The 14,443-nt window shown below is 43.0% G+C and overlaps 1 protein-coding gene across 6 annotated transcripts in view; it reads right to left on the reverse strand.

Moving 5' to 3' along the window:
* Positions 1-14,443, reverse strand: part of agap1 (ArfGAP with GTPase domain, ankyrin repeat and PH domain 1) — a 153,025-nt gene that overhangs the window by 14,618 nt on the left and 123,964 nt on the right. For all 6 annotated transcript variants that reach the window (XM_088605707.1, XM_088605706.1, XM_088605701.1 and 3 more), the window contains 2 exons: positions 13,477-13,567; positions 12,791-13,013 (listed from right to left, as the gene is read on the reverse strand). In XM_088605707.1, the coding sequence (XP_088461833.1) occupies positions 12,791-13,013; positions 13,477-13,567 (314 nt within the window). The remainder of the gene's footprint in view (positions 1-12,790; positions 13,014-13,476; positions 13,568-14,443) is intronic.

Below are 14,443 nucleotides of genomic sequence, written 5' to 3' on the forward strand. Positions count from 1 at the left end.
ATACAAAAGGTTTTTCTGTTGTGACTTTTTTTAAATCGGAATTTCGGCATTGCATGACTGTCTCCCAAACTTACGAGATGGAAATACTTTGTTCCCAGGTATCTGACATGAATTTTGTAAATGGATCTGTACATTGTATTAACTAGCACTATCCTGCTACAATGACTTACATTATGAGATCCACTGAATTTGTACTTTACTGCTAGTAAGAAAATCTCCTGTGAATATTTCCTTCCCAAAAAGAAAACAAAACAAAAAACAAGTGTGGTAGACCGACAGCTTTATCATACTCTACAGCTTGCACGTTAATCTGGCCATTATTACAAGCTGCAGATGGAAAAGGCCATCAGAAGGGATGATGTCAGTAAGTACTCTAAGGGACCATGGCTCCACCATTCTTTCCGATCACTATTGGAAACTGCACAGCGGAATGCAGCCGCATGCGTCGCCATGGTAATAAGAAGCAAGTGTCAATCACATCTCCATCAGCTCCTCACTTCCTGAAACAATTTATTGGATTTCCTCGCGCCCCCTCCCGCCTTCCCCCTGTGTCTTGTTGTTGGGGGGAGGTATGGAGGCCAGCGTTTGTGTCTCTCTCTGTTATCCCTGGCCGAGTTCTTTGTGGGCAGTGTTTACTCACGGTATCAGCTTCCTGCCATCACCCTCCTCCCCGGGCCTGAAGCCTGCCTTCTGTTTACCAGACTTTTTCACCAGGCCACCCTGCTCACAGGCCCGCGACTGGACACCCTGCCAGCTGCTTCCATCTCGCAGTGCAGGCAGGGGATGGGGTTTTGTGGGTGAGGGCAGGGGGTACATATGGGTTCATAGGAATCCCACAGGAAGCAGAAAAGGAAGGGAGGGGGGATTCCCAACTACTGCTCAAAAAAAAAAAAGAAAAATCAATGATTTTCACAACTGTGAAATGAACGATTCCGCTCGGACAGTGACTGCAGAACTCCTCAGGTGTGAAATAAGCAGGCCTTCCCCACAGCCACACTGCAGCACACATCATCCAGCTCTCCAGGACTCATCCTGTACAGCTCAAATCAGGGACTGCGCGGACTGGTACGGCCACAAAAGGGAGTGACAGTAAAACACAAAGGGGGAAATTGACCGAACACTGCTTAAGTTAAAGTGAAATCAATTACAATTAATGGTTAACGCAGTCAGCCAGTCAGTTTGAAGAAAACCCCATTCAGCTGACATCGGTAGCCTTTAATCTGTGTTTCTATCTTTCCCTCTTCTCCCTGCGTTTGCTTTTTGAAGTGCTCAGGAGAGCTTTGTGTGTTCTCTTGCTTTCCTGTAAGTCTTTAAACACCACCTTGGCTGCGAGGGAGGCCTTTGTTCAAAACAGTTCTTTTGTCCAATTTTCTTTTATTTAGTTTTATCTTCCACAACAAAGAACGGCACTGAAACTGACATGTGCTCAAAAGGTGTTACAAATATACCTAGATTTTTTTCACATATTGTTCCCACAATCTAAACAAAAAAGCAATACTTTTTAAAATATAGAACTAGTAAGAATAGGGTTTTTTGGTATTAACTGTGATCATGGTATTGACAGATAGCATTTTATCTGAAACACTCTAAAAAGACTAATGTATTGTAGAAACCAGCCACTACTGGACAAACACCACTGTGGTCTACAACATGTAATCATCTAGCCCTGCACAATCTATAATCACATGTACCTACTATATCTTTGTAAGATATACATCTTTGTAAGTATAAGTGAAAACATTGACAAATCAAGCCACTTTATACACGAAGAAGGCTCCACAGCCGAAATGTTGTGTTTCCTTTCTTTTCAGCATGGAATTAACCCTACCTGTTCCTTTGCACTTCATACATACCTTCCAACGTTTTAACACCCTGCATTCAGCGGTAGGTGCATAAACACTGAAATTAGTCTATCTTGGGATTTAAAAGAAATAAACAACTTTGTAATCTGTTCTATTCCTTAGATACCTTCCACATCATTCCACCTTTCTTGATTTAATTACATTGCTAATTTAGCTCATTAGAAATACCTATGACTTGCAGGTAATGAGGTCTGACAGGCTAAATCTGTCAAGCAGATAGCTCAACGTCACACGACTGCAGTGAAGAAGGCATCCAGGCATGATCTGCGATGTGTGTCTAAAGAGGAACTTTGACTGCGATAGAGGCTGCATTCAGGAAGAATAAGCGCAATTTTCCAGCTGACTGGATCTCCACAACACAAATGCTACAGTTTTCCAGTTTTTTAAGTTCTTTGCCCTGGAAATAAGGTTAAAATCTAAGTAACTGAATTTTGGTTTTAGTACTGGAGTGCTGCACTGCTGTTCGTAACCTAGTCTGGCCACTCAGCTTGGCAGCCACTGCCTAAGCCTTCATGTTTTCCTGCTTACCAAGAAATCTGACTTTGATTCATAAAGGTAAAAGCATTCTGGGAATGAGGCACGTGAAAATTAAGTCATATATTCAGAAAAACAGGATCCAAACACTGAAGCTAAGTGACAGGCAAGTATAGAATATCAACAGCTCCGTTTTGGCTGTACGTCTCAGCTCTGTCCCAGAACAGCAGAGGGGCCTGCTCTCTCCCTTCCCAGTGGAGATGGCTTTTTTCTTTTCCCACAAAAGTCTGAAATCAATTACACTTTCCAAGTTAGTCGTTAGTTGCCCTTGGACGGACACAGATAATTAAGCTCAGCATTTTATTATCTGCAGATTCATTTCAACTCCAGCTCAGGCCTGAGCCGCGCTGAAAATTGTCCTGCTGAAGTAAATGGGCGAAGCGGATTTGAAGTCTCATCAGCTGGATCGGAACGCTCCAGTAACGGCATGCAAATAGGGGGCAAGGGCCGAGTGATGGGAGAGAGTGCCGGAAAAAGAGGGAGAGGGAGAGGTAAGGAGCAAGACTGAGAAATCCAAGCCCTGCTGGCGATGTTTGAAGAAGTGTGTGGTGGACGAGTCAATGATTAAGAGCCTCAGCTGCTCTTCACTGCTCGAGACTGGTTACCCATCATCGTATAGAGCAGCTGTCTTGAAGGGAGGAAGCTGGGAGAATGGGTCCTACTGCGGTGTGAGTGGTGCAGAGAAGAACGACCTGTATGGGGAACAAGTGTCTGAGTTCCGGTCAAGATCAGCCAAGCAAGGGTGACCCAACCAGCTCATGGGAGCTTCAGGGCAAAACATTACAGTTTTGCTCCATAAGAAAGCTACTCGCACTCAGCCTTTGAACAATCCCGGTGGTGATTTTACAAGCACAAAACACTACCCCCTGTGCTTAACAGCAACCTGCGATGAGCAAGATCAACGTTCACCCAGATCCTTTAACCTTTCAGTGAAAATCCTGTCGAAAACTGAAACACACCGTATTAAAACCCTGTAGAAATCTGATCAACTCTGTAATCTTAATTTTTTATCAGACATTACTAGTTCAGAAAATAAAATGGAATAATCTAAATTTGTAACAAAGAAGGAGAAAAAGTCAATAGACCACAGGCATCTTAAGCTCTGAACCTCACATGCCTTGCTCTGGTCCAACAACAATGTTTTAGGAAAAGCTGATTGAGCAATTGGCAGCGTTTGAAAGCATTTGGTTGTCAATACTGTTTAAAGAGAAGAAGCAAAATATGCAGTGGAATAAATGAGCTCTGTTTCACATTACAGACAGGACTTCTCTGTGACAGTCAACAAGGCAGCTGAGCATAGTTCCTGCAAAACACAACACGGTGCTAAATATCTATAAGTGCTGGTTAGATACAGTTGCATGTCTTCAGATCACCACATCTGAGCTGTCTAGTGGACCGGGCTGTCTGTCAGGAGGATGTGATCCAGTGGCAGGCATAGTGCCCAGGCATTGTGAGCATGCTGCCTTTAATTTTCTTCCTTACTTTTCATGTTTTGAGGTTACAGCCCCCTTTTTTTTGTCTGATCCAATTTCCACTGGGACTTTGAGAGCATGCCTACTGAACCCGACACTCTGTATCTTAAAATCAGTGCTTCCCAGAGGGGTGTTGACATCTACGAGGTAAGAAAGCTTTCCGTTCTATCAGTGTTAATTATGTAAAATTCTCAGAGGAAGTAAAGGAGAAGCACTTGAGGCACTTTCTTAGGAAATATATTCTGGGTCTATCATCCTGGTTTAAGACGGCAGGGAGTTTACCTCCGATGTTACTTTTGACTGATGTTGGCTTTCTGAAACAATCTTTTCATTTTGGATTCCTCAGTCTGAAACGTAGGAATTTTGAAGCGTCTACCACTTTGTTTTAAATCAATTTCAAGCCACTGTAAACCTCCACTCATACATGAAGGCACCAACAGAAAAAGCAAGCCTTTTTCTGAACTGGGACCACATGCAGACAGGTTTTAAATGGTAAAAAAAACCTGAAAAACGTATTCAATAATACTATTCTGTACATTTAATATGATAAACCTCCCACAATTTACAACATACATTTCCAATACTTTTCCCCGGTATCCAGTAGTTAGTAACTTGCTCTAACATCTACTACTCTTCCTCTGGATTTTCTCCATTATTTACGGCACATTACATCACTATATTTGTTTTTACAACACTTACACAGAGGTAACCTGTTCTAAAGAGGACGCTTAAGGAGCTACATCTGGTAGCCATTCAAAGATTTACTCATTACTGACAGCGAATAACACCCTGACACCCTGGTCTGTACTCTTCGATAATTCCTGCTACTGAAGAAAAGGTGTTTCTTCAGACTGTCCCTAATAAGGGACTATTGGTGGAGAAATGCTCACAGGAACAGGTTCTCATAACATTTTAAGTCATGAAAAAGGAAAAAGAAACAGACCAACGCAAACAGCTTATATTTTAAATTGTGTCCACAGACACGATCAACCCCACGAACAGTTATTTAACTTTCAGGTACTGAAAGTTCTGCCAGTAGAGAGTCTGTGAGCTCTTCCGGCCCGGAAGGATTGTGTCATATCAAAGGACAATGAACTGCAGAGCTGAGGTGGACAATGGCCAGAGTTCATCTCTTAGAGTGAACTGTGTGCCTCTGAAACAAACCTGAGTATTGGGCACATTCAATGTGCACGCTCTGAAAAGTTTTCTTTGAGACTATACTTTTAACGATACCTTTTGAGTTTCACTGCCCATGAATCCAAGAACTTTTTTTTTTAGCTCAAGACATTATTCTATTAATGTATCACACACATCATCCTTGCGAAAGTATGAAAGTGATACCTGTACGTATCTAATAAAACCATTGCATGGTCCTAATAATATTCAGAATATTCAACATGAGCACACTCAACGCAGGTGCAGAGAGACCTGTCCTATTGCCTGTAAATATTGCTGAACAAAAATTAAAACATTCTGAATTATGTTCCTATGAAAAGAAGCATTTCTACAATAAATGAGAACTTCTTATTTTTTATACAAAAATGAAAAAAGGGTTAAAATGTTTAAGAAATTCTTAACTATAACAACTGGGCCCATTCTGAAGCCTGAAGAATCATTGTCTTATTATAATATCTCAGGCTATGAAACCCTATTTGTAAATCTGAGTAACAAAGAGATAAAAAGAGTATACCTCAGTGACAATCTGACTACATTCCTCCACTGCAATGACAATATATTTCCTGAAACTACAAAGGCGATTTCAAATTTTGATGTGAAAATTTTCCTATATGGTGGATATGCAGTCATTTGAGCAGTGTTTTAATTGCATTGTATGCATGTTTATGAATGAACCAATTCAGTCTTAACACATTAAAAACACAGAACTGATTGCCGATTTTTGAAGTACACCAATTACAGCAGTCTGACCACATACATTATTTTTAAGTGCTGCTGTTAATTTGTTTTTGCAAATTCTGACCAATAAGATGAAAAGAGCAAAAACACAGAAGCATTTTTATTATTATTATTAAACTGGAAATAACATCAGCTGGAAAATAGATAATATGATTGCCTGAACATTAATAAGCCCCTTAGTTTTCCTTTTAGTACACATTAGCATACCTTTTCATAAATAAAGAGGAAAAACTGCTCTGTTATTGTCTTTCTTTAGCCAGTTTAATGTCAATAGTAAATTGGAAGGCTCGTTAGCCTAGTTGGGACATGATTACGGGCAATACTACGCAGTCATGTAAAAAAATAATATCTATTAGGCTAATTTAATCAAGGAATCCTTTTACAGATGAATTAGAATGTAGAATCCAATTATTTTAAACATTTGCGCTGCCCTGCCTGTCAGTGCTCTGTGTTTCAGCTATTTAAAATGCGGTGGATGGGTTCCTTCATATCAATGACTGGGAAGATAATAGAGCTGGAGTGACAAGTACAATCAGCTAGTTACATTGATCAAATGGACCTCACCCGAGCCCTCATAATCTACATCTCCACTCTGTGACAGATCACTCCCACAGACTGGCTGAGACAGTGATTAGCTGGCTTTTACCATGCATGACAGTTGTAGGCTGCTGACTGACTGACACACTGACGGACTGACTGGATGAACAGCTAACTAGCTTTTTCAACATCCTAAGGTGGTACATGTCAGGTACAGTGCGGGACGATCACAGGGTCTCTTGCTTATGCAATCACTTTATTGTTTAAGAACGCTTAAGTTCTGTGTGTCCCCTTGACAAGTGCCAGAGGAACTCTTCTTCAGACCAAAGCTGCAAACAGCAAAAGGCAAAAAATGCCAAATGCAAACAAATGGATGAACCTGTTCATCCATACAGAAAAAACAGGAGCGAGGTCAGTATGACAATATATCGCGCAGCGACCAATATTGTTAAGGAGGGACAAACGCACACAACGGCAACAATAACTGGATTCTTTCATTAAGCCTGCATAAAAATGGGGCCAGAGGATCTGGAGACTGATTTGCCTTCCCGCAGCAAGTTCTGTGCTCGGAAGGTTTATCTGATGTCAGATGAGGGCAGAGGTCAAGGGGTAAAGATTCTGTGATGCCATGTCACAGACTCCTGTAGCAGGGGCCCAGAATCCCCAGGGAGGCCCCTAATCAGCTGCCTGGCGGGAGACATCAACAGAGAGCCCATGGCACACACTGTGGGCCTGTCACTGGGCTACTGAGATAAACGCTGGGGCAACCACAGATCAAAAGCCACTGGCCTTTTGTCAGCAGATGAGCAGTGGGAAGAAAAAAAAAACACAGCTATATATACGCACACAGACAGCCACACAGCAAAGCAACATGTGCCTAATTAATGACCCAGCGGTTGCAGCTGTGATCACCAAGCCGGGGGTGATTAATTAAATTAGCCAGGAGAGGAAATTAGAGAGTAAAAAGCCAAAGTTTGATTGCTCCATAATTAAGTCTGGTGCAAATAATATTTGCACTTCTTACTTACATCACAGCGGAAAAGGGTGCAATTAAGATATGGGACGGGTCAAAGCAACACTACACAAGGTTAATGGCAAAGTGGTGTACTGGTTGCTAACTCCTCTTGCACACTTGGTATTGGCCATCTTCCCTTCCTTACTGAGGTAAAAACAAACATTCTGGCCAAAGAGGTTTAGAAAATGCACTCAAACAAAGATTGCTCTGAATGACAAAAAAGACTGAACAGCAACGTAAAACGTAAAAAGGAAAGTCTTCTGCACAGGCCGAAACAGAACTGAGCAAACAATTCGTTCGCTTGGTAACGAATAATAAACCTAAATCATGTTAACACTTGCATTAATCTCCATTAAAACCGAAATAAAATTATACAGCTCAGCACAGTTTAGCCTGGTAACACAGTTTGTTAATTACACCAGGAAGCTATTTCATCTGCGAACTTCCCCACCTCTGTCCAGTTCTCTTCCCAGCCCAATTGGCCCCAGGAGTCCTATATCTTCCCTATTGCAGGGAGCAACACCTGTACCCATGCACAGATTAGAAGCTTGTCTAATTTTTAATCTGTTCCCACTGCCCTTATTTAAAGAAAGAAGAAGGATCTCTTGCCATAAAGATAGCCTTTTCAGAGTCTGAATATACCCTTAAATTATTACTGCCTGAACATCACTCATTACCCTCACATTCTGCTAAATATGCCTGCATTTGCGCTTCATGACTGTTCCACTGGGGATTCAATATTTCAGCTGTCTAATTAAGGTGAGGCCTCCAAGTATTAAGGCAGGGTTTCTAAAGCTATAGATTTTTCCTCTGCCTCACCAAGTCCACAGCTAACCTTTTCATCTTTTCCATTTTTGTTCTCCATTCACAATCATTTTTAAACCTATGTTGATTTCCAGGAAATTGCAGAAAAACAATGTAACAGCTAGGAAACGATCAAGTAAAGAAAAAAAAAACTGAGAATATTTACCTCGTGGATGTATGCACATTCAATGGAAGTTTTGATTGATTACAAATAGTTATGATGGAAATGCGATGTACTGTGAAGCAAAAAGTCTATACAATCATACCCTGCATAAACTACAAATTAGGAGTTTACTCAGTACTTACAAGCGCAGTTTGGTTAACATTTCAACACTAGCAGTAAACACAAACTGAATGCAACGCCAGCAAAAGGTATGCTGGTGGATTAAGCAATGGCATAAATGTAAAAAAAACAGAAGTGGGAGAAAAAACGATTGCAGCTGGAAGTTGGCACAGAGTGCCAATCTAACACACTCGCAACTGCATTCCCTTTCTCTCCGTGCAGGGCCTGGCAGGGTTATCCTAGACAGTCACACTCTTAGACAAGATGTGAAATCTGAATTGGAAAACATTGACAAACTGCGGCTCTGGTGAGGACTGGGGCATGCCCGCCAACGAGACTGCCGTGGCCACAATAACGCAATTAGTGCCACTGTCAGTCCTGTGCACTCATGCCAGTTAATTTGGCCTGTCAAAGAGAAGGGAGGGGGGAAGAGGGCATTGGTTCTTGGTGTCAATAGCACACTTGCCATAATTAATGTAATGGGGAAGGAGCACATCTGAGGTGCCAACAGTTCTTCAGTTGCCAGGATCTGGAGGGTCCTAATGGGCCTAGCTCTCTGAACAGCGCAGAAACCTTTGCCTTCGTGGTGGCCTATCGCCATGTAAATTCAGAGGAACCTCAGGGCCTGGGAGGCTGGACAGACACACAGATGGAACTATTTATTTATCTGTTGACAGTCCACCCAGCTGTTATTGATAAGAGTCTTTTGTCTCCACCTACCTGGCATAATATTATCAACTGATCAATGGTAAAGTGATTTGAAAAAAAAAAACTGATGTCTGATCAGATTCGTCTCAGTGCCAGCCTCTTTTAAGCAAAGATGGTTAACAGTGGCTGTCTCACAGTGTCTCCAAATCAGCAGCTGACACACCGAACATCAGCTCTGAGGAGCTCAGTCATTCACTCGGCCAGCTGATCCTTTGACCCTGATTGTGTGACTCTTCATTTCTATTTTCCTGATAAGCGTAGCATTACCATTTCAGCGCAGTGCGCCCCCCTCCGTGCATCAGCTCTTGTCCATTCTTCTAATAAAAGAAACTCTGCGTGGTGTTTTGTAGAGAATGCGAAGCACAGATCCTTTTCCACCATACTGTTCTGCCACTACAGCATGTGAAATCAAAGAGGAAGCAAAAACAGCTGACTGAGCTGAAACCATGAGATTTCAACACTTAAAAAGCGAGAAATAATAATAAAAGGCACAAAAAGTGCACTCCGCATTGTCTTTCAGAAGGAATGAATATATATACATACATTTAGGGTGGAAATGTTTGTTGGGAGGTTAGAGCTTCTGCCTCAGAGCTCTTGGGATCTAGAACCGATGGTAAGCTACGTCCATTTATGTGGAATTTCCATGTTCTCCCCATGTTTGGATGTGCTTTGCTAAGCTCGATTGTCCCTTTGAGTATGTCCTGCTCAAGCCTGGCATCCCACCCAGAATGTTGTCCCATTTTCCATCCTATGCTGGGTGGCCAGGACCCTTACCAGCAATAAGAAGCTTTCTGATATCAGGTGGACAGACGTTACATCTTTACTAACAGGAACACCACATGACTAAAGTCAGGAAAACTGTACACACAGATGCACAAGTTCACGTTCTGCTTTCTCTGAAGCACTGTTTGAATGACGCTGCTGAAGAGTCACAAAGACAAGAAATACTAGGGCATCTGAAATGCCTGAGAAGCATTGTCCTGAGAAGCATTAATGAGTAGTTGTATCACCAGCATTTACTACAGTTTAATGCCTCTCGGTACATTATACATATTTGTATATATTTAAATACATCTGTGTAGAGCAACAGAGATGCATATCTTTATCTGTTATATCCTCCCATTAATTATGCTTCTTGTGACAGCTAAAGTGTGATACCCAAAGACATTTCTTAGAGGGTAATTCTCCTCTCCCATAAAACATCTAGAAACATGGACAAAAATGGAGAAGAGGAAAAATTGGGGAATTTAATCCTGACTGTCATACTCCTCTTTTCCTCCCCCCCCCCATTCACCCCCCCTCCCAAAAACAGACCTTAATTGAAAGGCAAGAGTAGCCCAGACCTTGACAAGCGGGAGGTCAGCGTAATTGCTGCTGGCCATATTTAACATTAAGATAATCAGGCCATTAATTACCCTTTGGATCATTAAATCAGCCACTTGCAAAATGAAATTTCTGCCTCTATTACTCACTTGAGAGACCACGAGGGTGGGTTTTAATTTATCAGCCAGGAGTACAGGACACAATACCAGGCCATTTTCTGCCTTTTTCCACATTTTTATTTGGTCTGTCTTATCTTTTTTTGGGAAGGGACAGGGGAGGCTGGCATCAGAGGAGAGAGTAAAATCTATGAGCTTAGAAAGTGAAGAAAAGGGGCTGCTCTAGAAAGGAGATTTTAAAAAAAGAGACAAGGGGCTTCAGTTGGAACTAAAGAGAATAGGGGCTCTGGCCTGAAGACTTGCAGATCTTCAGTTTTTTAATTTTGTACAAAAAAGCGAAATAACGGAAAATTAGTGATAGAGAATGTAGCTGGATGTCAGCCACAAGATGAATACGTTTGACACAAGATATATTTCGTTTGCATTTTTTTCCCCGCAAAGATCAATCCGACGCGTTTTGGACACTGCACTAGCATTGTCTTTCCATCTCGTACTTGTTTCAAGACACACAAAAATAACTTCGGGCCTCTCGATCCGGTACAGATCCGGTCCATGTCAGCGCGGTAGGGGGTCAGGCGAGCGTGAGCGTGTGGTCACTCCAGGCCTGCGAGGCCGGGCGGCCGAGGGCACAGCAGGGACAGCGCTGTGGCAGCGGTGAGCGCAAGCACCACTTAGCAACCTAATAAGGAAATTATCATTGATGATCAGTGCTAATTTGGACGCTGACAGCGGCTTGTTATGTGTGCGGCTGCTGTGAGAAGCATTTAATTAATTCAATTGCTTGTTAATGAGGAAAATGACATGTGGGGAGCAGATGCCACCCAAACGCAGCTGGGACAGGGTCAGCTTCCTATCCCTCCCCTCCCTTCCCTCAGAAACGGTCTTCAAACAGACACAAGCTTGCGCGGGCGCTCGCTCTAAAATGCAAAACCATACACAAAAACAACTGTCCCCCCCTGCCTTTTCTCCCTCCCTCCTTCCCTCTGTTTTTGACAGGAAAAAAAAAAAAACAGACTCAAATCAATACTGGCAGGTTCATCTTTTTGACAGTTTTTTAAATAAATAACCATCCCATTCCTCTCGTTGAGAAAGAAACTAAATGGACCCACACAAAAGTGAACATAGCTGCAGTTTACAAAAAAAACAAGGATGGAACTATGAATAATAATAATAATAATAATAATAATAATAATAATAATAATAATAATAATACGTGGACAGATGAAAGGGGCAAAGAACCGACATAATTACACAAGTATAATTAAAAATACGACTGTAGTTACGCTCCACTATCTTCATGCATTTGTTCTTTATGTCCGTGGCAGAGGTGCAGTGTATCGAATGCTCCTGGCCGAAACGCGGTGCAGTTCTGTATACCTGTCACTGACGAGAGCGACGCCTCCAGACAAGCTGAGAGTGCCTTGCAATTGAAGCAACCCTGCTATAAGTGCTATTGATAGTAATTAGTGAAATCAGTGGAAAGTTCTGGCAGGAGGCTCAGGTTAATTGAGATAATATTGACCCCACTCTAATCTGTCCTCTGACACTGAATGAGCTACATGCCTCAAAAAAAAAAAAAAAAGAACAATAAATGTAATAGTGAAAAGACGGGGAGTAAAAAATGGAAGCCAAACAGGATCCATACTGAAAGATTTTTTTTGGTGAGAGTAATTAAAAGGTGCTTTTCGTGACTAATGATCCTGATGTAAAATGGGAAGTCGATATTCATGTGAACAGTAGTCAGCTCTAATTTGTTATGATCACTGGCCAGGGCCGGGCTGAGCTGCCCAGGCAGGCGATAATTACAGCCCACTCCTCACACGTCTCCAGGTGATGGCAGGGAGAGAACGCTTCAGAGCTGCAGGCCGGGCCCGGCTCTGGGGACTTCACAGATGAAACTCCTGCTGTACCACCATTCTATTCTACAAACCCTGCCCTGGCCTTGCTATTTAACAGGGAATAGCTGTGGTCTGCTCTCTCCTTTTCCAGCGGCAGCACGCCCTACTCAGCACTACGGCAGTGTAAAATGAACTTGGCCTTTTGCCATCCGCGCATGGAAAATAGCGTCAGGAAACGTGGCGTTTTTGTGCCTTTTTTTAATATAAAGGTGTCCGATGAAGATATGACAGTGGGGGGGAACCAGGAGCGAGACGGGAAAGGTCAGCCAGCGCCGCGGCGAAGAGGAGTGGCGTGTTTGGAGCCCAGCGCCTGGGGGGCCGTACCTGGTGGAGTCCGGGGCCGGTTTTATCCGCCCCTGCGCGCTGCCCTCCCACACGCTATTGGCCAGCTCGTTCCCGATGGAGGACATGACCTTGATGAGCTCCAGCGGCCACTCGTCCAGGTCCAGGGAGCGCACGCGGGACAGGTGGGTGCCCAGGTTGCGGTGGATGCCGGAACACTCGATGCAGATCAGGGCGCCCAGGTTCAGGCTGGCCCAGTCCGGGTCTGAGACAGCACAGAGCCAGGGTCAGGTGAAAGGCACGACTTGAAGGACCTCAATTACAGCAAGAAACTACTCCTATAAACTGCAAAGGAACAAGTAAAGGTTTATTCCATGCTGAAAAGAGAAGAAAAGAAACTCACGTCTGAAGAAGGCTCCACAGCCGAAAAGGTTGTGTTTCTTTTCTTCTCTTTTCAGCATGGAATTAACCTTTACTTGTTCCTTTGCAGCCTACACATGCTGACGCAGCTCCCTACTTCAACTACTTCTATAAATTGCTGCTTTCTTCTATACCTATAGCAGTGGCAATGTGAGATGAAATTCTGATAAAGCCTGAATAACTCAGGCCGGTCTAAGGTGTACACTGCTATTGACTACTGCACTGTTCTATTGTTTCAGAGCGACGGTTGTGTTATTTCCAGGCTATCTTCCAGCTGTGCACCACGTGGAAGCCACTGCAGTACTCACTCTGGGCCTCACAGTCCACGCAGTGGGAGTTCCCTCGCAGGTTCCTGATGGACTGCAGAGCGATGGCCTCCGTCTGGCTCGTGAGGCGAGACTGCACACAAAGAACACAGTCACCGGACAGCCCTGCAGACCCGATTAGCTGCTATCCCTGAGACACTCCTCCCACTATCTCTGTTACCCCTGTACTTTAGAAAATGCACAAGCATAATAAGCAGGCATTCTTTATGACTGAATCAGCAATGAAACAACGGTCCGTCATTCTGTACATTCAGCAATGCGGGGTTGAATTCATCATCTGGTAAGTATTACAAATTTGTAGAGTTTGGATATACGAGTTAAGTAATAAAATTAACAAGCACACAGTGCAGCAGTTAACACATTCTTAGACCCGGAGTTCTTGACAGCAGCTGATGCAACTTGTGTGATTGGGATGCCTGTTTATTTCAGTTCCTAATAAAGTGTCCTCACTCTGCTGTCTGCGTTTCATCAACGCACTGAGACCGCAACCGGAGTGCGGATTCACAATGAGGTTTTAAGTGCCTGCTGGCACATCTCTCGCAATCGTAGCAGACTGACAGAAAGCTATTTGGCCATTCGGTCCCGTACTTGGAAACACATTGCCTTTACTGTGCGAAAATGAGTAAATAAATAAATACAAGGACCATAATAAATGGGAAAGTTATTTTAAACACAGCTACTCCAGCCCTCAGGCATAAACACAATCACAGCAGCAAAATTCCCTGCTCAGCTAAAGCTGGTAAATAAATGGTATCACTTGGGGTATATTTAAGTTAAGAATAATTGCCATTTCCAATTACAGTGGGGAAAAATTAGCCAGGGAGGGGGAAGGTTATGTACCTGTGCTGTATTAACATTACATTCCTGTGAGGTTTAAAGCACACCAGTGGTGAGTACCTCTCCAGCTGACACAGAACTGAAAAACAGCATGCGCCTTCCTGGCAATGAA

Source organism: Lepisosteus platostomus, chromosome 14 (assembly GCF_059453375.1).
Source record: "Lepisosteus platostomus isolate fLepPlt1 chromosome 14, fLepPlt1.hap1, whole genome shotgun sequence".
Classification (NCBI taxonomy): domain Eukaryota; kingdom Metazoa; phylum Chordata; class Actinopteri; order Semionotiformes; family Lepisosteidae; genus Lepisosteus; species Lepisosteus platostomus.